This window comes from Carassius carassius, chromosome 22 (assembly GCF_963082965.1).
Source record: "Carassius carassius chromosome 22, fCarCar2.1, whole genome shotgun sequence".
In the NCBI taxonomy this organism is placed as follows: Eukaryota; Metazoa; Chordata; class Actinopteri; order Cypriniformes; family Cyprinidae; genus Carassius; species Carassius carassius.
This window is the reverse complement of record NC_081776.1, coordinates 25,230,779-25,256,972: the sequence shown is the minus strand read 5'-3', so window position 1 is coordinate 25,256,972 and position 26,194 is coordinate 25,230,779. Positions and strand designations below refer to the sequence as shown.

Genomic DNA, 26,194 nt, shown 5'->3' with positions numbered 1-26,194 from the left:
CTTACCTGCTAGGGCCTCGGCTCAAGGTTTGTAATCAAGAAATATTCCTTTAAAGGGATATGGCAAAGAGCCTCACATTTTATACTAAGTCTTGCCTGTCACACAGGGGCTACCACTTGCTCCTACATAAGCTTGCTGAAGGACAGGACAGGAGAGTCTCAACAGATCTCTAGTAGCAACACCTTGTTTAGATAGGTATCCGAGGATACATAGGTGGAGTGGCGCCCAAGATGAATGGGGCTTTTACCAACTAAAAAAAGGGCACAAAGCAACTGCACAAAGCCTTCACCATATAGGATATTAGAAAGAACGCAGAGAACTAGCATGCAAACTTACCACAGTGTGGGTTTTAGAAAGTGAGCAATGACTTCACGGGCACACTTACCATAACATGGATTTTAAGATACTACTCACAATAGCCCTGCATGTTGAGGGAAGCAAAGCTTGAAGTGTATTAATAAAAGAACCACTGGTTGAGTGAAGCCCAAGAAACCAAGGTCTAAAAAACTCGAAGAAAGGGAATGAAGCTGAGTGCGTAAGCCTTATGGTACTTGCGTGCACACTTACCACTTATGTGGATTTTAGAAAGTGCACAGAGCTTAGCTTGTGTACTTCCAACCAACAACATGTATGTTAGACCCTATACCATCTAAGCTCCTAAAAGAGGTGCTTCCAGAAGTCATAGATCCTCTTCTGACTATTATTAATTCCTCATTGTCATTAGGATATGTCCCCAAAACCTTCAAACTGGCTGTTATTAAGCCTCTCATCAAAAAACCACAGCTTGACCCCAAAGAACTAGTTAATTATAGACCAATCTCGAATCTCCCTTTTCTGTCCAAGATACTAGAAAAGGTGGTATCCTCACAATTATATTCCTTCTAAGAGAAAAATGGTATATGTGAGGATTTCCAGTAAGGATTTAGACCGTATCATAGTTCTGAGACTGCTCTCCTTAGAGTTACAAATGATCTGCTCTTATCATCTGATCGTGGGTGTATCTCTCTATTAGTTTTATTGGATCTTAGTGCTGCGTTTGACACAATTGACCACAACATTCTTTTGCATAGACTTGAACACTTTGTTGGCATTAATGGAAGTGCATTAGCATGGTTTAAATAGTACTTATATGACCGCCATCAGTTCGTAGCAGTGAATGAAGATGTATCCTATCGATCACAAGTGCAGTATGGAGTACCTCAAGGCTCAGTACTAGGGCCGCTACTCTTCACGCTTTATATGTTACCCTTGGGAGATATCATCAGGAAACATGGTGTTAGCTTTCACTGTTATGCTGATGATACTCAACTCTATATTTCTTCGCAGCCCGGTGAAACACACCAATTTGAAAAACTAATGGATTGCATAGTCGATATAAAAAACTGGATGACGAGTAATTTCTTACTGCTAAATTCTGAAAAAACAGAGGTGTTAATTATAGGACCTAAAAACTCCTCTTGTAATAACCTAGAACACTGTCTAAGACTTGATGGTTGCTCTGTCAATTCTTCAAATAGCACACCTAGGTTCCTAACTGATGATGATCGCAATCTTTCATTAGAAAGCCACGTTTCTAGCATTTGTAAAACTGCATTTTTCCATCTCAAAAATATATCTAAATTACGGTCTATGCTCTCAATGTCAAATGCAGAAATGTTAATCCATGCTTTTATGACCTCAAGGTTAGATTATTGTAATGCTTTATTGGGTGGTTGTTCTGCACGCTTAGTAAACAAACTACAGCTAGTCCAAAATGCAGCAGCAAGAGTTCTTACTAGAACCAGGAAGTATGACCATATTAGCCCGGTCCTGTCAACACTGCACTGGCTCCCTATCAAGCATCGTATAGATTTTAAAATATTGCTTATTACCTATAAAGCCCTTTTATATGAGGTTTAGCACCTCAGTATTTGAATGAGCTCCTTTTACATTATAATCCTCTACGTCCGCTACGTTCTCAAAACTCAGGCAATTTGATAATACCTAGAATATCAAAATCAACTGCGGGCGGCAGATCCTTTTCCTATTTGGCGCCTAAACTCTGGAATAACCTACCTAACATTGTTCGGGAGGCAGACCCACTCTTGCAGTTTAAATCTAGATTAAAGACCCATCTCTTTAACCTGGCATACACATAACATACTAATATGCTTTTATTATCCAAATCCGTTAAAGGATTTTTAGGCTGCATTAATTAGGTAAACCGGAACCGGAAACACTTCCCATAACACCCTATGTACTTGCTACATCATTAGAAGAATGGCATCTACGCTAATATTTGTCTGTTTCTCTCTTGTTCCGAGGTCACCGTGGCCACCAGATCCAGTCTGTGTCCAGATCAGAGGGTCACTGCAGTCACCCGGATCCAGTACGTATCCAGACCAGATGCTGGATCAGCACCTAGAAAGGACCTCTACATCCCTTAAAGACAGCGGAGACCAGGACAACTAGAGCCCCAGATACAGATCCCCTGTAAAGACCTTGTCTCAAAGGAGCACCAGGACAAGACCACAGGAAACAGATGATTCTTCTGCACAATCTGACTTTGCTGCAGCCTGGAATTGAACTACTGGTTTCGTCTGGTCAGAGGAGAACTGGCCCCCCAACTGAGCCTGGTTTCTGCCAAGGTTTTTTTTTCCATTCTGTCACCGATGGAGTTTCGGTTCCTTGCCGCTGTCGCCTCTGGCTTGCTTAGTTGGGGACACTTCATCTACAGCGATATCGTTGACTTGATTGCAAATAAATGCACAGACACTATTTAATTGAACAGAGATGACATAACTGAATTCAATGATGAACTGCCTTTAACTATCATTTTTTCATTATTGACACTGTTTTCCTAAATAATGTTGTTCAGTTGCTTTGACGCAATGTATTTTGTTTAAAGCGCTATATAAATAAAGGTGACTTTGACTTTGACTTCCAGCTTCCTAAGCATTGCAGTTGGTGCCGAACCAAACGGGAGAGGCAAGCTCAGGAGCTAAACACACTCCACCCACTCGGTAGATTACCACAGCGTCGCTATTCCCGCAAGAGATGAAAGCACTCATGCAAATGTTGTCTACAAACTTCAGATAAATGGTGAATTACTCATCCCCTAAGTAATCCTGCAAATGGTTCACAATAAGCACAGGACAGCTGAATGCACCTGCACTTGCTCTTCACTACACACACACACACACCCACAATACGCGAGCCGTGTGAACTGTAGGTAATAGAGCAAAACCTCTGACGAGAAACATGCATTCCTAAATGCTGTACACTTCAAACAAAACGAAGAAGAGAATGACGTGTTCTCCTGGTGCCTATTTATACTATAGTTGCACTAGTAGTGACTTCATGAGCTGTTGCCGGCAAACATGTTGTTGGTGTTTTTTCATTTATTTATGATTCAGACCAGTGATGGAGTACTCGAGTCCTGGACTCGGACTCGAGTCCGACTCGAGTCACTATTCTTTGGACTCAAGTCCAATTTGACACTCCATTCTCTGGACTCGTGACTCGACTTGGACTCGCGGACTGATGACTCGTACTTGGACTCAGACTGGAGGATATATAAAATCGGACTTGAGCATTCATCACGTTGTTTTTGACAAAAAATGTTATTAAAAAAATTATATAAGGTGTTACACTTTTCCTGTTTCGTGCCCAAGACCAGCCGGGATCTATTCTTTTCCCTCACAGACACTGCTACCGCTCGCTCTCTTTGCTTGACAACACACTCACTGACGTCACTCACTTTACTTTTTTTCCAAAGCACTCGGGCACTTGCGGGAAAGGATGAAGCTGATTGGTTAGTTCTTTTCACATGACCCGCGGTGCGCTTGCGGCATTCTGAAAAGTTGAGATGTTTTTAACTCAGGTTCAGGTTAACTTTATTGTCCCCAAGGGGAAATTTTGCTTGGGCACAGTGCAGAGTTGCTTCATAAAAAACATCACAAAAAGACATTACACATCATAAAACACATTGACAGAATACACAGAGAATAAAAGAACATTGTTGACCTATTAAAATACTAGTGTAGTTATTGCTAGAGTTTGCGCAATAGTGTACATAAGTTAAAGTGCTATAATTTATTGCTTTACTGCCCTATTACATGAGGTCGTATTTAAAGTGCTAAAGTGCTTACGTATTTATTAATATACACAGTTCTATTTCACATTATTCAGCAGCTTAATGGAGGCTGGCACAAATGATAATTTTAGGCGATTAGATTTACATTTTGGTACATGGAGTCTTCTTCCCGATGGCAGACTTTCATATTCAGGGAAGAGAGGATGTTGAGAATCTGATTGAATTTTTATAGCCTGTTTCATAATTGCCTGATCATATAGGATTTGTATAGTGTCATAGTCTCTCCTCCCTATTATTTTCATTGCTGTTTTGTGCATGTTGGCAAGCTTATTTTTTAGCTTAATTGTTAAGTTGCCAAACCATGCGCTGATTCCGTATCGGATTACACTCTCTAAGATTGCTCGGTAGAATATCATCATGATCTGACTACTCACACCGTACAATCTTAAACGTCTTAAAAAGTAAAGCCTTTGCTGCAATTTGTTGCACAGATTGTCAACGTGTGTATTCCAGCAAATAAGACTATCGAAGTGAACACCTAAATATTTGTACGAGGACACCTGAGTTACTTCCTGGTTTTTGATGACCACGGGCTCATGATCATTAACTTGCCTTGGATCGAAGACCATCTCCTTAGTTTTTTGAATGTTTAAAATTAGATGGTTACTATCACACCAATTAACAAATGTATCTATTTCGTTTTGGTACATAGAGGGGTCTATGTCCTTGTACAAAAGGCTCAGAATCGCGGTATCATCTGCAAATTTCAGTATATAGTTGTTAGAGTGTACATTTCTACAGTCATTTGTGTACAATGTGAATAGTATTGGTGACACAACACAACCCTTCACAGCTTTTAAGCAGAAATGCTGGAAGGCCATCAGGGCCTGTGGCTTTGCCTCTGTGTACTTTACTGAACAGTCGTTGGATGCTAGATGGATCCACTTCCAGATAACATGTATTATCAGTAGCAGGTAGAGACTGCAGAACACTGTCACGTTCCTGGGAGAAGTTTTTGGAATCAAATCGCAGGAAAAAATCATTCAGCTCATTTGATTTGTATTGGTCATCCTGTGTAATAATTTGTTGTTTTGAAGGGTTCATATTAATCACTGATTTCATTGTGTCCCAAAGTTTTTTGGTATTTGATTTTTGAAAGTTTTGTTTTGGAGTTGTTTTGGTTCTTTTTGGACCACTGACAATCCCCCTCGGTCTTTGTTTCTGAAAGCTTTTTTTTTCCTATTTATGCAGTCTTTAATTTCTTTTGTGATGTACGATTTGTTGTTGGGGTACACTACAATGTCCTTTTTTGCCACCACATTGTCAACACAAAATCCTATGTAGTCTGTTATAGTGTTAGTAGCCTCGTCAAGCTCCAGTGAATGAAAAATCGACCAGTCTGTACACAGGAAGCATCCTTTTAGTGTCTCAATAGCTTCGTCTGACCACACATACACAGATTTATGTTCAGGTTTACTTGACTTGAATACAGATTTGTAGGACGGTATTAAATGTAGTGTATTATGGTCTGAGTTGGCAATAGGGGGTTTCGGCTTTACTGAATATCCCCCCTTTATATTTCCATAGCATTTATCTAATATCTTATTATTTCTCGTGTCACATTTTACATATTGTTGGAAACCAGGCAGCGCACTCTCCAGTTTGCAATGGTTGAAGTCACCCAAAAAGAAAATAGGCGCCCCGGGTGAGCGCTGCAATTGCTCATGTGCGCACTCTGCTATGCGCGCGGCGGCTCTGCCTGCATTGGCGCTGGGTGGAACATAAACAGCAGCTATAATAACATTGCCAAACTCCCTTGGTAAGTAGTGAGGTCTCATAGATACACAGAGCAGTTCGACATCGGGGCTACATATAGTCTCTCTCACTGTGTGTTGTTTGCACCATTTGTCACTCACGTACATGCAAGTTCCTCCTCCCTTCCTTTTCCCGGACGTGTCGGAGCGTATATAGGCTTCACCTCCTTGGTGAAGCCACATCTCTGTGAACACCATAAGGTTAGATTCCCGGTACTCAAAGCAGCTCCTTTGATTAATACGAAGCTCATCCATCTTGGGTGTCAGCGATCGCACGTTGCTAAGGATTATGGACGGCAGCGGTGGTTTGTTGGTACGCCGACGGAGACGTTCCCTGACGCCTCCTCGTCTTCCTCGCTGGGGTTTAAGCCATGTGCCAGTCTGTGTTGCTCGGATGGCTGCTGGCAAGTTATCCAGTGCTGTTGATTGGAGTGGTCGGAGGGACAGCAAAGTTTCTCTGGAGTAACCATGGCTTAGTTTGTGTTCCCACGGCACAGTTATGGCAGAACAGGGGATTAAGTGTTCGCTGATAAAAATCAAAACTAAAAGTATAATAAGGAGGCCTGATGCCATTGTTGTTTAAGGGTACTATCGTAGTTCAGAAATTCTCCGTAAAATAAAACTTGCTGTTGTCAACAAATAAAAACACTTTTAAAACACTTAAAACTTAAAAGCAACGGCAGCACTTGCCCGAGTCGCTACAGAGCAGCGCCACCGGAAGTCAACTCGATGCGGTACGTACGCGCCTGGAATAAACTAGAACATCACTTCCATTACGAGCGCGCATACCGCGTGCCTACATTGGAAATAACGAACTTGAGCACACAAAAGACGCAATATGTGAATGCTCCTTATCGTTACATGTTGCTTTCTGACCAGTCGCGTGCCGTCACACACACACACACACACACATTCACTTGAACACATACAAACGCACTCACGCTAAATCACTCGGTCACTCACACACAAACGCTCTCTCTCTCTCTCTCTCTCTTTCTCTCTCTCTCACACACACACACACACACACATACACACACTCTCTCTCTCTCTCTCTCTCTCTCGGCATATCATTTAGATTTTTATGTTTTAAGTATCTTTAAAATACAGTGTCCTGTAAAATGCACGTTTCCGCCTAGTGTATTTCTGTAATAAAGTGTTAAAGGATTAGTTCACACAAAAATGAAAATTTCCTAATCATTTACTCCTCCCAATGCCATCCAGGATATCCATGGCGTTTTTTCTTAAATTATGTTTTTTAAGGAAAACATTTCAGGATGTTTTCTTCATATAATGGACTTCAATGCCTACCAACTCGGTTGCTATTGTTTCCTCAAAAATCTTAAAAACTTTTCCAATACGGGACTCGAGACTCGACTCGGACTCTTCTTTGGTGACTCGGACTTGGACTCGGACTCGAACACTGGGACTCGAGACTCGACTCGGACTCGACAGTTGGTGACTTGACTACAACACTGATTCAGACATAGGTCAAGATGAGGTGTTTCCCATAGTGACCCCTAGAGGATGCAGTTCGAAGTTCCCTTGAAAGGGAACAATCTTATCTTGATGTGTATATTAAGTTCCCTATCAGTTACTGTAGTAAGTTCATGTGCGGCAAGGACGAGGACAAAGGGGTCGGCTGGACTGCTGACGTATTTATTAATAACAAAAATAAATAAAGCTTTGCAAACACTAAATGGTGACTTCTATTCTGACACGTTGGCAGAGCACTTTCGGTTTACTCCTTCTGGTTTCCGTTTCAGTTCAGCAATCCGTCTCTCTCTCGCTTGCTTCCATCTCTCCTGGCGTTGTATACTGTCTCCAAGCCAATTACTGGAACAAGAAACAGGTGATGATAATTTTTGCCCAAACCACTCACTTACCGCTCGTCTCCTGATTCTCTCTCCTGCTGTAGACTTCGCTAAACCACGCCCCCCCGCCACATACCCCCACCGCCCGACTCAGGCCGGGGAGCCATCCGGCCTGCAGCCCCCCCCCCCCCCATTTCTGGAGAGGAAGTCAGCCACTGCCATCTGAACACCCAGCCTGTGGACCACCTTGAACTTAAAAGGCTGAAGAGCTAGATACCAACAAGTGATCCGCGCGTTTGTATCCTTCATGCGGTGGAGCCACTGCAGCGGAGCGTGGTCCGAACAGAGGGTGAACTTTCGTCCCAGGAGATAATAGCGGAGGGTGAGGATGGACCATCTGATGGCAAGGCACTCTTTCTCTATGGTGCTGTACTTAGCCTCTCTCGTCGAGAGCTTCCGGCTAATGTACAGCACCGGCCGTTCCTCCCCCTCTATCTCCTGGGACAGGACTGCCCCCAGCCCCCTGTCCGACGCGTCTGTCTGCAACAGAAAAGGGAGAGAAAAATCAGGAGAGTGTAACAACGGCCCACCACACAGAGCAGCCTTGACCTGGGTAAAGGCCTGCTGACACGGCTCCGTCCACTGGACCGTATCTGGCACCTCCTTTTTAGTAAGGTCAGTCAAAGGGCTGGTGAGGTCCGAATAATTAGGAATAAACCGTCTATAATATCCCACCAGCCCCAAGAACTGCCTTACCTCCTTTTTGGTCTTGGGACGTGGGCAGGTCGCAATAGCGGCTGTCTTATCAATTTGGGGACGCACCTGTCCATGCCCCAAGTGGAAGCACAGATACCTTACCACACGCCCAATCGCACACTTCTTTCGGTTGGCCGTGAGCCCCGCTCCCCTCAGCGACCTCAGGACAGCCCTCAGATGCTGCATATGCCGCTGCCAATCATTACTAAATATAATGATATCATCCAGGTAGGCAGCCGCATATGCAGCATGGGGCCGCAGAATCTTATCCATGAGGCGCTGAAAGGTAGCAGGCGCCCCGTACAAGCCAAACGGAAGGGTAACAAATTGGCGTAATCCAAACGGCATTGTGAAAGCTGTCTTTTCTCTGGATAATGGAGACAAGGGGATCTGCCAATAGCCCTTTGTTAAGTCCAATGTCGAATAAAAATGAGCCGTGCCTAGCCGATCAAGCAACTCGTCAACCCGCGGCATTGGATACGAGTCGAATTTCGACACAGCATTCACCTTGCGATAATCCACACAGAACCGGACTGAGCAGTCCATTTTCGGAACTAAAACTATCAGGCTCGCCCAGTTACTGTTGGATTCTTCTATTACCCCCATATCAAGCATAGCACCTAATTCAGCCTGAACTACTTTTTTCTTGTGCTCAGGTAAGCGATACGGCCGGCTGCGAACTACCACGCCCGGCTCGGTCTCGATATGGTGCTGAATCAGGTTAGTACGGCCCGGTAGGGGCAAGAAGACGTTGGCAAACTCTGCCTGTAATTTCGTTAAATCAGTGAGTTGGGACGGCGAGAGGTGATCTCCACCTGGAGCCAGGGCGAGGGATTGTGGTTTGAAATTCGCCTCTGGTCCGAGATCATCCCCCCCCCCCAATCACCGTTGCCAACATCACTGATTCTGCCTCATTCCATTTTTTAAGGAGGTTGAGGTGGTAGATCTGACGGGACCCGTTCCTATCGGACCGTATTACCTCATAATCGAGATCTCCGACTTGTCGTGCGACCTCAAACGGTCCCTGCCATGTAGCCATTAATTTAGAACTCAACGTTGGGAGTAATACAAGTACTTTCTCTCCCGGTGCAAATTTGCGTAACCTAGTTCCCCTGCTATACAGCTGGCGGTCCTGGGCTTGTAACAAATTCTCCATTGATAGCCGCCCCAAGGTGTGGAGTTTTGTTCTCAAGTCCAGCACATACTGAATTTCATTTTTGCCCTGAGATGGACCCTCCTCCCAAGTTTCTCTCAGTACGTCGAGCACCCCCCGGGGCTGTTAGCGGAAATGTTGCAGAGGGCCACTGCTTCAGGATATCGTGTTGCATAATCAACTATGACTAATGCAAAGCGATGTCCTCGTGCCGATCGCTCTAATGGCCCGATGAGGTCCATACCAATTCTCTCGAAGGGGACCTGCATTAAGGGAAGAGGGCGCAAAGGCGCTTTTGGGGCGGCCGGTGGGTTCAGCAACTGACATTCCGGACAAGACGCGCACCACCTGCGCATGTTGTCATGAATGCCCGGCCAAAAGAAACGGGTCATGAGGCGATTTAGTGTTGCTGCCTGTCCCAAATGGCTTGCAATAGGGTTAGAATGAGCCGCATGGAAAAGCATTTCCCTGCTGCTCTTCGGAATTAACAATTGGGTTGTATTCACTTTTGTCTGAGCGTCTTGGGTCACTCGATACAACCGGTCTTTTGAAGTGGCAAAATACGGATAGGTGAGCGGGAGGGCAGGTTGGAGAGGCTGGCCATCGATGGAGCAGACCTGTTGAAATGCATGCTTTAATGTCTCATCCTGAGACTGCTCCAGGGGAAAGTCATCACGCTCCGAGAGAATCAGTCTCCCGATTTCATTCGGTTCCCCTGAAGCAGACCCCAGCGGTCCTGGCTCAGTTTCTCCCACCTGTACCCGTGCGGTCTCCTTCCGTGCCTTACTTCCCCAAGAGGCATCCGCACATAACGACCCCAATAAAACCATAAACGCAGGCCAATTCGTTCCCAAAAGAAGACCAGGAGGTTCGCCACCGGAAATTATTGCGCGGCCACCTGGGCCTCGCCGGAGAGCAGTGGAATGAGGCGCACCGGCCACTGCTCGCGGGGCCACCCGCAGGCCTCCGCCGACTTTTCAAACAGCTCCAGGAAGGCCTCCGGATTGTCCTGGGGCCCCATCTTGTGAAGTGGCAGGTGCATGGGGGCGGCGGGCGGCCCGGCGGCCTTGGCGCGAACCTCCTGATCAATCCAGCTCCGGAACCTCTCGCGGTCCTCCTGCTGGGCCTGAACGATGGCCTGGAAGCGTCTCTACTGATCGGACCTCAGGTCCAGCAGGGCCTGGTGTTGTTCGCGGTGCAGGACCGCAAGGGAAGCGATGATATCCGCAAGCGGCATGGAGGACGGGCTTTGCATGGCGGCGGCGGTCCTTCTTCCTTCCCGGGTTTCGGCACCAGTGTAGTAAGTTCGTGTGCGGCATGGAAGAGGACAAAGGGGTCGGCTGGACTGCTGAAGTATTTATTAATAACAAAAATAAATAAAGCTTTGCAAACACCAAATGGTGACTTCTATTCTGACACATTGGCAGAGCACTTTCGGTTTACTCCTTCCGGTTTCCGGTTCGGGTCAGCAGTCAGTCTCTCTCTCGCTTGCTTCCGTCTCTCCTGGCGTTTTATACTCTCTCCACACCAATTACTGGAACAAGAAACCGGTGATGATAATTTTTTCCCAAACCACTCACTTACCGCTCGTCTCCTGATTCTCTCTCCCGCTGCAGACTTTGCTAAACCACGCCCCCCCTGCCACAGTTACAAATTATCATTAATTACCTATAAGGCCCTAAATGGTTTATCATATATCATATCAAATGTATATCATAATTTGTGACTCCAGTTGTATCTGATCAAATGTGCATTATTATTCTTTAGCTTGGGTTAAACAAATTAATTTTACTTGGTTGGAACAGCAGCTACGCTAATTATGTCTCTATTTGTTTCTCTGTTTTGCCAGAGAATTTACACAAGCTCCAGGCTGGATCCAGAACACCTGAGAAGACATGATGCCAACCCCTCAGAGGACCTCAGATGATGCTATCCCTGAAAAAACATACAGAACTAACAAATATTGCTACAAGTGGAATTGCATCATATAATAATTGCTGGTAATAGTGTTCATCGTCTGGTTGACTAAGTCTTGTATTAATTTTTCTGAAAATTTCTGTCATATGCACATAAACTGACAGTCACCACTGATAAGCTAAACTTAATTTTCTGAAAAGTTGCTTTGCAATGATTTGTATCACAAAAAGCGCTATATAATTAAAGTTGAATTGAAGTAAATAGTATTGTCCACACAAATATAATTTGTACATTGCTTTGATAATTGTTATAATGGCATGCAGACAAAATCTGAGTTTCTACTCTGCTGGGTAAAGTTGACCAACAGGTCAAGAGTCCAGCCAGCACAAATGACTTGCTAATGCAAATGATTGACAGACGGAATGCTTTAGCGCAGCATGTAAGTTCCAAACTGGATTCCATTTACAAAGCTCAACAACTATACAGCATCTCGAGGCACTTGAGAGACAATTAGAAAATGCTGCAGAGGACAGAGGAAGAACCCGCAAGTAATCCAAAGAGGATTAAACAGACACATAATATGACCCTCATGGTAAGTTTATTAAAGATGTTAAAAACAGCTACTGCATGCATTTGAAAACTGCTCATGTGTATCGTGCATTCCAGTGATTGTTTGGTCTGATGAGTCTTACAAAATGATGTGCTTATCATTAGATAAAATCCTGCATACCTTGTGTTATCTAGGGAAGGTGGTAAAACTTTAAACTTATTCTTTCACAGGAAGCAGTATGACGGCTTCACAATAACGAAAATAATCCCCACAAGTACGATCCACAAACTGCTCATACTGCTCATACACACTCTGTATCGTGTACAAAATCCCTATTGTGTTACACACAATTATGTTTGAAATTCTGCTTTTTACAGGGAAAATTCTCCACACAATCATGTCGTAACAACACACCTACCACAAGAGTTATGTAGTAGTACCTTTGCTGATGCTGACCCCGACATCTTGAAGTCTATGGGGTTTTGGGGGCCTGGAAAAATTTTGACATGCCTTGACTTTTTAGTGATGTGTCATTCGTGAACGAATCGTTCTATTTGAACGAATCTTTTAGGTGAACGAATCATTCTCGTTCACGCAATCCTCTGACTCACGCAATCCATCTCATTCAGTGAAGTTCCTCCCTCCACAGCAGCATGGCGCTATAAGCAGCACATGCGCAGCTCAGTGAACTGGGTAACAACCATTTCATCCTATCAAAGAATTACTCAACCTCGAGCCAATAGCCTTCGAGTATGAGAATGCGACAGAGTATGTGATTTGTTGAATGTAGTGAACGAATACGCCCTTCAATGAACGAGTTTCATATGAGTCTGAACTAGATCTAAAGATCTTAAATGACTGAACTGGTACACATGTCGTTCGTGAATGAGCTGAATGAACTGATACATGTCGTTTGTGAATTAAATGAACTGGTACATAGCTTATCTTGTTCGTGAACGAAATGAATGAGAGTAAACCGCGTTAGTCTGCCATTTAGCATGTCAATCTCGCAAAATGCAAAGCGCAGTTACAGGTACTGTGCACATACACTTGTTTTGATATTTAGCAACTCCACGTTTAATCCCCGATTTATGAATGTGAATATATAATATACAAACTGTCTGACCAAACAATTAAAATGCTAATTAGGCAAGAAAACCTTGTGCTTTGTTCATCTGAACAACTTAATTAGACTTTATATATTGAATGCGATTATGCACACATTTTTATAAAGCCAGATCAGTTTTTGTAACAAGTCAATACGTTCGTTGACTTAAGACATAACACATAATACACTCTTTTTTTGCCACCTGCTGCCATATTTTGTGTAATACGAAGAAATGATCACTGAACGAATCAGTGAACGATTCTGAACGAATCATTTTGGTGAACAAACTGAAACTGAACAAATCTCTTGAAAGAATCATAATTTCCACCACTATGATTTTTGTACTTTTTTCAGTTGCTTATAAATATATTCATGGCTAAAGTCTGAAAACACTGTATTCAGTACAAACTGGGCTACAATAATATAGAACATATAGCATGTAAGTACATGATTGTGTTTTTGAGAAAACTATGTTTATGCATGGTTAGTGAAAATCTAAAAATTTTAAGTCACTGAAATAAGGTCATAAAACATATACAGAACATTTGTTCACAAGACTTTAAGCTTGTAGCCTAAGATTTTTAATTCAAAATGATGCGAAAATCATCTTGTTTACTCACTCACAGAAAACAACAGATTAATTTACATTTTCTAAGACACTTTTTGTTTGTAAAAGTCATATGCGAGTAGGTGTCAACTATCATGATTTTTATTGTAAATTACATCTGAGAAGACAAAGACCCGCATAATGAGCTGCATAATGAGCCTTTCAGTCAGGTGTGTGACTGAGAGGGAAGACTTACAAGAAAGAATATATGTATACAAAATAAATGTATATAATTTTATGTTTGTAGTTTATTTTGAATATATTTAATTAAACCACAAAATAATTTGAGATTCACTTTCGAGTGCAGTTAAACAGTTTATTAGGAACAATCAAAGCTGACTTTCAGCATCATTACTCCAGTCACACAATCCTTCAGAAATCCTTGTAATATTCTGATTTGCTACTCAAAAAATTTTTTGATAAATTGAAAGAACAGCATTGTAACATTTATCGTATTAATCGTTTTTATTTATCATCATGTGTGTGCTAAATAAAAGTTTTTAATTTCTATATATGACTCCAAGATTTTGAATGGTATAGTGTATATAGTTACACTTGGAGTAATGATGCTGAAAATGTAGCTTTGATCACAGGAATAAATTAAATTGTAAAATATATTAAAATAGAAAGTAGTTATTTTAAATAGAAAAAATATTTTATTGCTTAAAATTAAAAATAAATGACTGCTTTAGCAAACTGGTATTGACAGGTATTGTGTAATGTTGAAATATATAACTGAACATCACATAACTAGCATTTCCAAAGTGTTATTATGTGCTTTCAAATAAACTAAATGATAAACTACATTATTAACATTATTGTTATGGTCACTGATACTATGACAGTAGAAAATTTAAATTATGTGAATGAAACTTCATAATGTTTCACTTGATTATACATTTAGTCAGGAATTATAGTTTGGAAAAAGTCCAACTTTATGTGAAACCTAATACAAGTATATATTAAAAAACTTTTTATTGTTTATTGTCTCTACTGGATAAAGCGTCTCATTCTTTTTTCTGAGGAAATCCAAAAGTCAAAAACTGAGGTAATCCTTAGTGTATCTTTTTGGGGTGAATTATGTCTCATACACATGCAAAAAGGTTAATTTTGGACCCTAGCTAAGATGCTAAGGTTCTGCACACAGCTGCTAAATAGTGCTGCTTGCTTGATCAGTGCTGTCAGAGGAAATATATTTAGAAATGCAGCAGTTTTGAAGTTAGTAATTGTTTCAGGCCATTTCAATCTTTAAATCCACATCTACAAAGATCTGCATAAATATGAAACAAAATGCCTGCAAATGTTGTTTTCGTCTCTATTTCTGGAATTCCATTGAGAGCCTAAATGGTAACATTTGTGGTAGCATTTTGATAATTATTTTATGGTAAACCATTTACCTCAGTATATCCAGCTGACAGTTTAGACTCTTCAGTCCATCAGATAGAAACTTCACTCCAGAATCCTGCAGGTCATTGTTACTCAGGTCCAGCTCAGTTAAATGTGAATTTGAGGATTGTAGAGCTGATGACAAATTCTCACAAGACTGAGCAGTGAGGTTACAGATGGAAATTCTAAACAAGAAGAACTCAGTAATTACATAAAGAATTAATTTTAACAGTGTGATTTTTTTTAGTAATTAATTATTTTGCATTGTTTTGCAAGTATAAAGTATTTCAAATTCAAACCTCAATATCTTCAGCTTAGAGTATGGACTCTTCAATCCTTCAGAAAGAAGCTTCACTCCTGAATCCTGCAGGTCATTGTTACTCAGGTCCAGCACATTTAGATGGGAATTTGAGGATTGTAGAGCTAAAGACAAACTCTCACAGGATTGAGCAGTGAGAATACATCCACATAGCCTGCGTAAAGAACAAAACAGTTATATTAATGTGAATGTATGAGTTTATATAATGTATAATACGCAGTGCATGTTTTTGCTAAATACAGTGCAATTAGACTTCACATAGTTACATTTTATAATAATTATAGAATATCAAAGCACTTATAATTCATTTTAAAACTACTGTAGTTCATTAGTAATTTATAAACTTTAGTTAATACATTAATAGACTATATACAAATAGTGAGTTCATCATTGTCACTGTAATTAACAAAGTGTTATTGTTTAATTAGCTCTTATGTAAAGAATTAGATACATTCATACATTCTTCATTAACAACTTATTTACCATAAATATTACTCACTTTAGATTAGATCATGGAAAATCAGAAAATATCATGAAGTGCTTTTTATTGGATAATAATTGCATTCATTTTCAGTTTTTATACTGTACAAACTGTATATTTTGTCGCCTAAAACTGCCTCTAATCCTAACTGATGTATTTTAACAACATGATCTAATGAATATTTGTATACATCGTTGTAATTTTTTTAATGTGGTTATGTTTAGGCTTGGGGATAGACTTCATGTATTTGTAAATATTTAAGCAATTCCGGTAACACGATAATAATGAATTACTTAAATCTTTTACAAACTGTTGATTTACAGTTAATTAATAGTTTATACATTGTAGTTTCTATGTTAAGACATTAATTTATAAAGAAAGTAAGTTTTTCATTTATTACTGTAATTAACAATTTTTTACTGTTTAATTTCATATGTAAAGACTTAATGATTTTTCATACTTTATTAACAACTTGTTAATTATATCTAAGTGATGCATTTTACTCCAGTATTAAATGAATTCCTAATGGTTTATGAAAACAAGAACTTTTTAATTAACAATAAATAAATGTTTATGTATAAAGTGAATTTATGCATATTTTAATGCTTTCATTAGTGTCTTTGTAAACATTTTTAACACTTAATCATGTAATTAATGTATAATAAAAGTAGGATTGCAGTAGGACATCTTAAACTATTAAAAAGGAGAAAAAACGGAATACAGAAAAATTAAAACAGAAATAACAGAATTTGGAAAAAATAAAACAGATTTCACAGGGCCCTATTAGAGTGTGGTAATTTCAAAATGTACTATTACTATTATTATTATTATTACTTTAATTATTATTACTACTACCAGGATGGTTCAGTACTGTTTTTATTTTTTAAAATAAAGCACTATTTTAGCTTTTGTTAAGTATCCATTTTAAAAACGATTGGTTAATGAATCGGTATCGGCCAGTGTGGTCCAACCTACCTATCAGTATCGGCAAAATCCAATATCGGTCGACCTCTAGTCAGAATAGTCCATCTGCCATCAATGGTTCAACCGTTACATTATAAAGTGACGAGAGTACTTTTTTGTAAGTGATGCAACTACAATAAAGGCCACTTTTAATAATTCCATTGTCATCAATCTCCTTTGAGTCTCTCCATATCACTGTATGCTGTGTATACACTTCTGTATCAGCCGCGCCACAAGGATCCGCTGTTTTCTTTCAAATCAGAGCTAAATGCACGTAGAAACAGCGCAAACTGATTAGGCAGTGTTTTGCTTGTTGGGGGAATCCTGGGGTCTGATGTATGAGGGAAACCCCAGTACTGCAGCACATATAAGCATGCATATAAATATTAAAATACTTATATTTATATAAAAACAATACTGTATGTTTTCCTCAGACTTAATATTTGATCTGTGCATCAGCATCGGGTGGGAAAAAGGTTATAATCTTGTTTGAGGTAGGGAAAGCTACAAACCCCATTCCAAAAAAGTTGGGACACTACAAATTGTGAGTAAAAAAAGGAATGGAATAATTTACAAATTTCTTAAACTTATATTTTTCAAATGTTGGAATTGAGAAATTTTGAATTGATATGCCAAATATTGGCTCGACATTTTGAAATTTCATGCCAAATATTGGCTCATGTTGGATTTCATGAGAGCTACACATTCCAAAAAAGTTGGGACAGGTAGCAATAACAGGCCAGAAAAGTTAAATGTACATGTAAGGAACAGCTGGAGGACCAATTTGCAACTTTTAGGTCAATTGGCAACATGATTGGGTATAAAAAGAGCCTCTCAGAGTGACAGATTCTCTCAGAAGTCAAGATAGACAGAGGATCACCAATTCCCCCAATGCTGCGGCAAAAAATAGTGGAGCAATATCAGAAAAAATAGTGGAGCAATATCAGAAAGGAGTTTCTCAGAGAAAAACTGCAAAGAGTTTAAAGTTATCATCATCTACAGTGCATAATATCATCCAAAGATTCAGAGAATCTGGAACAATCTCTTTGCGTACGGGTCAAGGCTGGAAAACCATACTGGATGCCCGTGATCTTTCATGCCCTTAGATGGCACTGCATCACATACAGGAATGCTACATGGGCTCAGGAATACTTCCAGAAAACATTGTGGGTGAACACAATACACCGTGACAATCGCCATTGTCGGATAAAACTCTATAGGTCAAAAAAGAAGCCATATCTAAACATGATCCAGAAGAGCAAGCATTTTCTCTGGGCCAAGGCTCATTTAAATGGACTGTGGCAAAGTGGAAAACTGTTCTGTGGTCAGATGAATCAAAATATGAAGTTTTTTTTGGAAAACTGGGATGCCATGTCATCCGGTCTACACATCTGGAAAGGAACCATCAATGCTGAAAGGTATATCTAAGTTCTAGAACAACATATGCTCCCATCCAGACGTCGTCTCTTTCAGAGAAGACCTTGCATTTTACAAAATGACAATACCAGACCACATACTGCATTAATTACAACATCATGGCTGCGTAAAAGAAGGATCCGGGTACTGAAATGGCCACCCTGCAGTCCAGATCTTTCACCCATAGAAAACATTTGGTGCATAATATAGAGGAAGAAGACCTAATACAGTTGAGCAACTAGAAGCCTGTATTAGACAAGAATGGGACAACATTCCTATTTCTAAACTTTAGCAACTTGTCTCCTCAGTCCCTAGACATTTGCAGAATGTTATAAAAAGAAGAGAATATGCCACACAGTGGTAAACATGGCCTTGTCCCAACTTTTTGAGATGTGTTGATGCCATGAAATTAAAAATCAACTTATTTTTCCCTTAAAATTATATATTTTCACAGTTTAAACATTTAATATGTAATTTATGTTGTATTCTGAATAAAATATTGAAATTTGAAACTTCCACATCATTGCATTCTGTTTTTATTCACAATTTGTACAGTGTTCCAACTTTTTTGGAATAGGGTTTGTACTTACATGTAGGTTATGCACAGGGAAAGCATTCGTGAAGACATTGAATTAAACGAACACAGCTTTTGTCTCGTTTACCATATTTTCTGAATATATACTGGCCAGGATGATCATCATATATACTTTCCATTTCTGTAAATTTTTGGGAATGAAACTGACAATGAATGCCTCTCTCAAGCCGTTATGTTGGCCTTGTCTACAGCCACTAGTGACGCCTGCTGGTGAGGCCGTCTAGCAGCAGATGATTATCACACATTGGTGATCTAATGCCTTTCCTGCAGTTCATGTATGTGCAGTGTTGAATTTGTAAAGCAAATTTGTAAAGCAAAATGAAATAGACCAACAATTACCTGTTTAATATTATAGGTCGAATTTTTTAAACAGACTGAATTTTTTGGAAGTGAAATCTGAAAGGTGATTTTGGATTATTGAATATTTTATAATGAAAATGTATGTGACATTTTTTGAATTTAAATATTCACAGTTTAAACATTCAATCATGTTGAATTTCAGCCCATAAAAATGCAAGCTCAAAAAATACAATTCATTAAAATTCAAGCAGAGTTAAGGCAATGTATGTTTTTCAATTAGTGCAATTCAACAAGGTTTTTATTTTAAATACTTTAGTGATTATTTTACTTACATATAGATAACTACTTTAACATTCAATACGTCTACAACATTTATTCACCAAAGATAATAATAATTTCAACATTTACTAATGCAGTATTAAAATCAAAATAATTTGTACTTGTTAACATTAGTCAATGCACTGTGAATTAACGAACTAACAATGAACTGTATTTTCATTAAACTTCACAAAGTTTAATAAATACTGGAATAAATGTATTGTTCATTGTTAGTTCATGATAGTGTGCTGAGCCCCCTATTTTACACCCTCTACACACATGCTTGCACCCCTGTCCATGCCAGTAGCACTATTATTAAGTTTGCTGATGATACCACTGTGGTGGGGCTCATTCTTAAGGATCCATCTCACCCAGGACATTCTCTTTTTGAACTGCTGCTTTCGGGCAGACGGTATAAGGTTCTAAAATGCCGAACAAACAGATTAAGATATAGTTTTTATGTCAAAGCTGTTTCTGTTTTCTAATAATGTATTAAGTGTGCAATATTGTGCCACAGATCGAGTCATCTGTGTACAATTTATTAGATTATTGATTGTTATGCACCCAAAGGATTGCACTTAATTTCGTTGTACTTGTACAATGACAATAAATTCATTCATTCATTCATTCATAGTTAATACATTACGAACTAATTAATAACTAAATAACTAATGGATCCTTATTTTAAACTGTTACCCAAATTTTAATCTAGCAAAACGTAACTATCTAGCTGTTTAACGTGTACATCACTACATCTGGTTTACTATTATCCTGGCATTATTTTATAAAAGCATTTCACACTGGGTTCTTAAATATCAGCTGACAGTAAGTTGTTAAATTTGGTTCTAGCTTCTGACCATCCACTTCTCCATCTTTATTTATTTATTTATTTATTTAAGCAAAGCCTTTGTTTTTTTAAATAAATGAAAATATAAAAATCATGTTTGCTATTTTCTGCCTTCAGTTCTATGCTGTTATCCCTGCTATCATATACTCCCTCATTCCAGTAAAATGTGACGGGCTAAACTAAACTCTCCATTAAAATGTCAAAGTAAACCACTGAATTAAATTATCAGGCACTGATGGTACATAAGAAAATAAACAAGGCAACAGTTTGGCCCTACTGTTTTTAACAGTTTTGCTGTTGTGTGCACGTCCACTAGCCTGTGTTTCTTTTAATGGGGTAATTCAAAACTCAATGTATATACTTACTGGATACTAGATTAAAAACACAGCAGACATTAATTTTCATAATTTTAATTTGATAGTTTTGATGCTCCTCACGTTCCAATATAATGTACAATATTCTGAACCTTAAGTATCCTTTTCATTGTCTTGTTTAACAAGTATATCAAAATGAAAGATGACACTATTCAACCACAATCCTCTGATGAGGATTAATCCTTTATCTGAAACTTCTAGATCTGATTCTACCTCAGACACAGATATGGAAAGGAAAAGGAAGAAGAAAAAGTTGAAAGTCCACGGCAAAAAAAAAGTCTGGCAAAAAAAGACCGGAAGTCAAGGAATGTTCCATGGCAAAGAGGTACAATCACAATTTTGTTTTAAAACACCCTGTATGAGTTATTCACTTTTTGTTGTTGCTGTGTCCCTGAAGTAAATTTGAACACATACATAATACTGTGTCCTGCAAACCATCAGGGTCTTACTGTTATGGCATTCTGATTTCATGCTTTACAAATGGAGAAGAAATTAGAGCTTATATGCATATTTTATCAAATGTGCGTGTACTGTGTTGTACAGCATTCTCATTGTGTTACTTTATCACCATCATTTTCAACTTTTTTGCAAGTGCTGGCACAATACAATCAGCAGTTTTAAAAAAGGATAGACAATGTCTGCTGGTTTTAATCATGTGGGTGTGGATCGCAACACTGTTAATCTCTAGCAAAGAGTTATTTTGTTCTTAAAATTTTTACAAATACACTAATTAAGTATTAAATGTGCATCAATTCACTTTATACATAAGCATTTATGTCCCGTTAATTCATAACTTCTTAATGTTTTCATGAACCATTAACAACTAATTTAATACTGGCGTAAAATACATCATATATAAGTTGTTAACTTGGTATAGTTAACAAATTGTTAATAAAAGATAAAGAACCATTGTGTAAGTCTTTACTAACAAGCTATTTAAACAACAATAAATTGTTACAGTAATAACATAAGAAACTCACAATTTGTTTATAACTTTATAATTATTATAAAGTGTTAAAAAGTTATAAATAACTTAAGCCCAATGTCAGGGGCTGTCACAACATCTCCAAGGCCTGCAAAACGCCTCAGCATGAACTCATGAGGGTTAAGTTTAAAACTCAGCTGAGCATTTCTGTTGAACACTGTAGCAAATCATTCATGAATCAAACTGATCCAGCGGTTGATCACAGTGGTTTTCAAGTTATCAACACACTGAATCTGTCTGACTGAAATAAGGCAGGATCCAAGAGTAATATGATTCTCTGAGCTGAGGATTTCACTGATGAAGTAAAAAATAAAGCTATTGTAATAAACAAATTTTTGAAAAAAAAAACAAACATGTATCATATTATTATTATTATTAACATGAAACAGTTAATTGGAATGAACTGTTCAAAGAAGTCACTTAAGGAAATGTAGTTATTACTTCATTCTCATAACTGGAAAACAGCATTAAAAAATGCTTATTTTTCCAGGATGCTTAGAAACCCCCCATTGTTTTCTCACCATGATTTTGAATAGGTATTGCCTGCCTTGTCTCCTGATACATTCATATTACAATGTATACAGGTGATTTCTACTAGCTATAGTTATTATGACATCTATTCATCCACATATTTGAACATAGTGATTCAGTGAATGTCAAACCTCAGTATGTTCAGTTGACAGTGTAAACTCTTCAGTCCATCAGAAAGCAGCTTCATTCCTGAATCCTGCAGATGATTGCTACTCAGGTCCAGCTCCATCAGATGAGAGTTTGATGATTTTAGAGCAGAAGACACAGTTTCACAGCATGTTTCATCAAGAGCACAGCCGTCAAAACTGCCAAAACAGAATGTTTAACCAGATTACTTTCTGATTTTGACATTTAATTGTTTAGTGGCATAGAACAAAACATGTAATAAAACAGCATTCAGTGAAATTACTCACAGGGCTTTTCTGCAGCATCTCACAGCTGGAATGAGTCTCTTGTAGTTTGAAGGTGACGTGAACCTCTTTGGACTGAACTCATCCAGCACCTTCTCTGACATCAGCAGTATGTAGGTCATCACTGTGCACATTGAAGATGAGAGGTCTCTTCCTGGATGTGCATCTGAACTGAGGTAACTCTGAATTTCCTCATATAATGAATTATCTTTCAGCTCAAGTAAGCAGTAGAAAAGGTTGACTGACGTTTCATCTGAGATGTCCTGTTTTTGTAATTCTTTAATGTGTTCAGTGGTTTGTCTGATGCTCACACTGGTGTCTTTAGTGTGTGTGATCAGGCCTTTGAGCATGTTCTGACTGGATTCCAGTGAAATGCCCATCAGAAACCTCAGGAACAGGTCCAGATGTCCTCTCTTACTATTTATAGCTTTATCAGTGGCTCTCTTTATTAAGTCATGAAATTTGACATTTCTAAAGAAGAACTGAAGCTTTTGTCTGGCTGTATTTTGTGAATCTTCAAAGAAAAACTGAAGCTCTCGCTTGTTCTTGTTCAGGTAGCAGATGAACACATGCACTGCAGCGAGGAACTCTTGAACACTCAGATGCACAAAGCTGAAGACCTTTGTCTTATAAAGTCCATCTTCCTTTCTAAAGATCTCAGCGACCATTCCTGTGAACTCAGTGTCTTTACTCACATGAATACCACATTCTTTCAGATCTTTCTCATAGAACACAATGTTTTCCTCCTTCAGATGTTCAAATGCTAACTTAGCTAACTTCAAAATCATCTTTCTATTTAATTTTAAGTGCTCTGTACATTCACTTTCTTCTTGTTCATCATACTTCTGACTCTTAATGTTCATCTGTATCCGCAGGAAGTGAATGTACATTTCAGTGAGTGTTGTGCTTATGTTCTCTGTATTGTTCTTGATGAGAATATCCTGAAGTACTGTGGCTGTGATCCAGCAGAACACAGGAATGTGGCACATGATGTAGAGACTACGAGACGTCTTAATGTGTGAGATGATTCTGGAGGCTTGAGTCTCATCTGTGATTCTCTTTCTGAAGTACTCCTCCTTCTGTTCATCAGTGAATCCTCTCACCTCTGTGAACAAACCCACAAACCGAGGAGGGATCTGATTGGCTGCTGCTGGTCGTGAGGTTACCCACACAAGAGCTGACTGAAGGGGCTTACCTTTGACCAGACTTGTAAACAGCACATCTACAGATGCTCTTTCCTCAACAGTGTCCAGCGTGTCACTTTTAAAGTTCAATGGCAGTCGACTCTCATCAAGTCCATCAAATATAAATGCTAGCTTACATTCCTTATATAAATTTGATTTCTCTAGGTCTTTCAGTTCAGGATAAAATTTCAACAGAAACTCATGGAGACTGATGTCTTTATCTTTAATAACGTTTATCTCTCTGAATGGAAGCAGGAACACACAGTTTATATCCTGACTGGTGTTTCCTTCTGCCCAGTCCAGGATGAACTTGTGCACAGAGACAGTTTTTCCGATGCCAGCAACTCCTTTGGTCAACACAATCTTCTCCTCATTTTTTTTCCTCAGTTCAGTAAATATAGCATTGCATTTGATTGGTTTGTCTAGTGTTTTTTTGTTCCTGAAAGCATTAACCTTCAGAATCTCATGTTCAGTATTGACATCTTTCATATCTCCCTCAGTGATGAACAGCTCTGTATAAACAGTCTTGAGATCTGTGTCGTTTTCTTTGTTGCCCTCAAAAATATATTTTGCTCTCTTCATCATATTGTTTTTGTGAGTTTTCAAGAAGTTTTGCAGTTCTATAATGATAAAAAAAAACAAATCAATCAGATTGATAAAGCATAAATAAATAAATTAGAGAAATATTTTTCATATCAGCATGATCATTATTATTAATAACTGATGCAGACCGATTAAATTCATACTGCTCAGCACAGCACAGCACAGACCATCTCTAACAGCTTGGTTTCAGTTTTAGAGTTTCTGAAACTTTTTTTATTTATTTTTTTACCGATTGAGATCATCTTTAGGGCATGCTGATTAATGTTACTTTAAACTGATAAATGGTTTACACATTATCTAGCACACACATCAAACAGGATGTGAAGCTGTATTTACAACATGTTTTGACCTGCTAAAATGAACCTTTCCATGTGTGATCGTAATCATGGATTGATGACATTTAATCAATTTGTTGACAGTGCCAACTACTGGTCAATTTTAATAAACAATTTTTAGACCTTTGTGAACTGGGTATCAATGGGGACATGCAGTAACACTTTATTTTAAGGAGCAGCTCTCACTATTAACTAGTTGCTTATTAGCATGCATATTATTAGCATATTGGCTGTTTATTAGTACTCATGAAGCACATGCTAATACCTTATTCTGCATGACCATATTTAAGATCCCTTAATCCTACACCTTACCTAAAATTAACAACTACCTTACTAACTATTAATAAGCAGCATATTATGAGTTTTTTTCAGGGAAAGCTTTTAGTTAATAATGAATGTGCTCCCTATTCAAAAGTGTTACTGGACACACTATTCTACTCAATATGTATTTGTATAAGATCTGCCACTGGTGTGACTGGCCCTGTAATGCTTGCAGTTATATTTTCTCTAGTTTGTATTTACAGACAGTGATTGATATTTACTCTGGATATGTTGTGAATTACCTCCAACAGGGACAGATGTCTTCATATTTCCCTCAGTCTGAGCTGTGAGAGAGAGTAAGAGAGAATTAATTCCTGGGAAACATCTATCACACATTAATAACATCAGCAAAGCAAAGAGGAAACTTGTAAATATTTACTCACGTCATGTGAATTAAATGTTACCTTGCTTGTGTTCATTCTCCAGCTGATCAGCCAAATCATTATGCTTCATCTTTCTCAGGATGTCCACCATGATCTTTACAGCTCCTTCTTGTCCAAAGCATGCCACCATCTTTTCCACTGTGTCGAATATATCTGCCTTTTCCATTTCAGACTTTGATATACACTTATGATGTGCATTCATTAAGCGCCAATGAAACTCCTTCAGTTCAGCTTCTACCAGCTCCTTCAGTGAGTCCACGAGCAGCTCTTTAACAGGCGCCATTGTCCTTCACCAACTCACAGCTGCAGGGCAAAAAGAAAAAGATCTGAAGAACTTTCACTCTTGACATGGAACCAAGGGCTCAAATCTTATTTGGATTATGAATCTGTGAATGTAGATTTTTATATGAATCATCAGAAAGTTGTTTAAGCAAATCTGCAATAATTGTTTTAAGTTTTGTTAGCAACAACTAACAAAAAAACTGCCGTACACAATGTCTCAATGCTGTCTGATACTGTAAGTGTAGAATCAATAAATTTTAAAATCTATATTTCTCAACATCACATGAATTAGTACAGTATTATTTACTAAACATGAAATGAATAATGATGTAGATGTTTCTTGTTTCTTCAATGAACTGTGTCTTGATCA

General features: G+C 38.8%; 1 protein-coding gene across 1 annotated transcript in view; it reads right to left on the bottom strand.

The window, feature by feature from the left end:
* The window catches only part of LOC132099254 (NACHT, LRR and PYD domains-containing protein 3-like), a 95,732-nt gene extending 69,891 nt beyond the window's left edge, over positions 1-25,841 (bottom strand). Inside the window, exons 1-6 of the mRNA XM_059505693.1 lie at positions 25,555-25,841; positions 25,402-25,443; positions 22,720-24,532; positions 22,438-22,611; positions 15,477-15,650; positions 15,189-15,362 (exon numbers count right to left, since the gene is read on the bottom strand). Of these exons, the coding sequence (XP_059361676.1) occupies positions 15,189-15,362; positions 15,477-15,650; positions 22,438-22,611; positions 22,720-24,532; positions 25,402-25,443; positions 25,555-25,825 (2,648 nt within the window). The 5' untranslated portion in view covers positions 25,826-25,841. The remainder of the gene's footprint in view (positions 1-15,188; positions 15,363-15,476; positions 15,651-22,437; positions 22,612-22,719; positions 24,533-25,401; positions 25,444-25,554) is intronic.
* Positions 25,842-26,194: the final 353 nt, after the last annotated feature.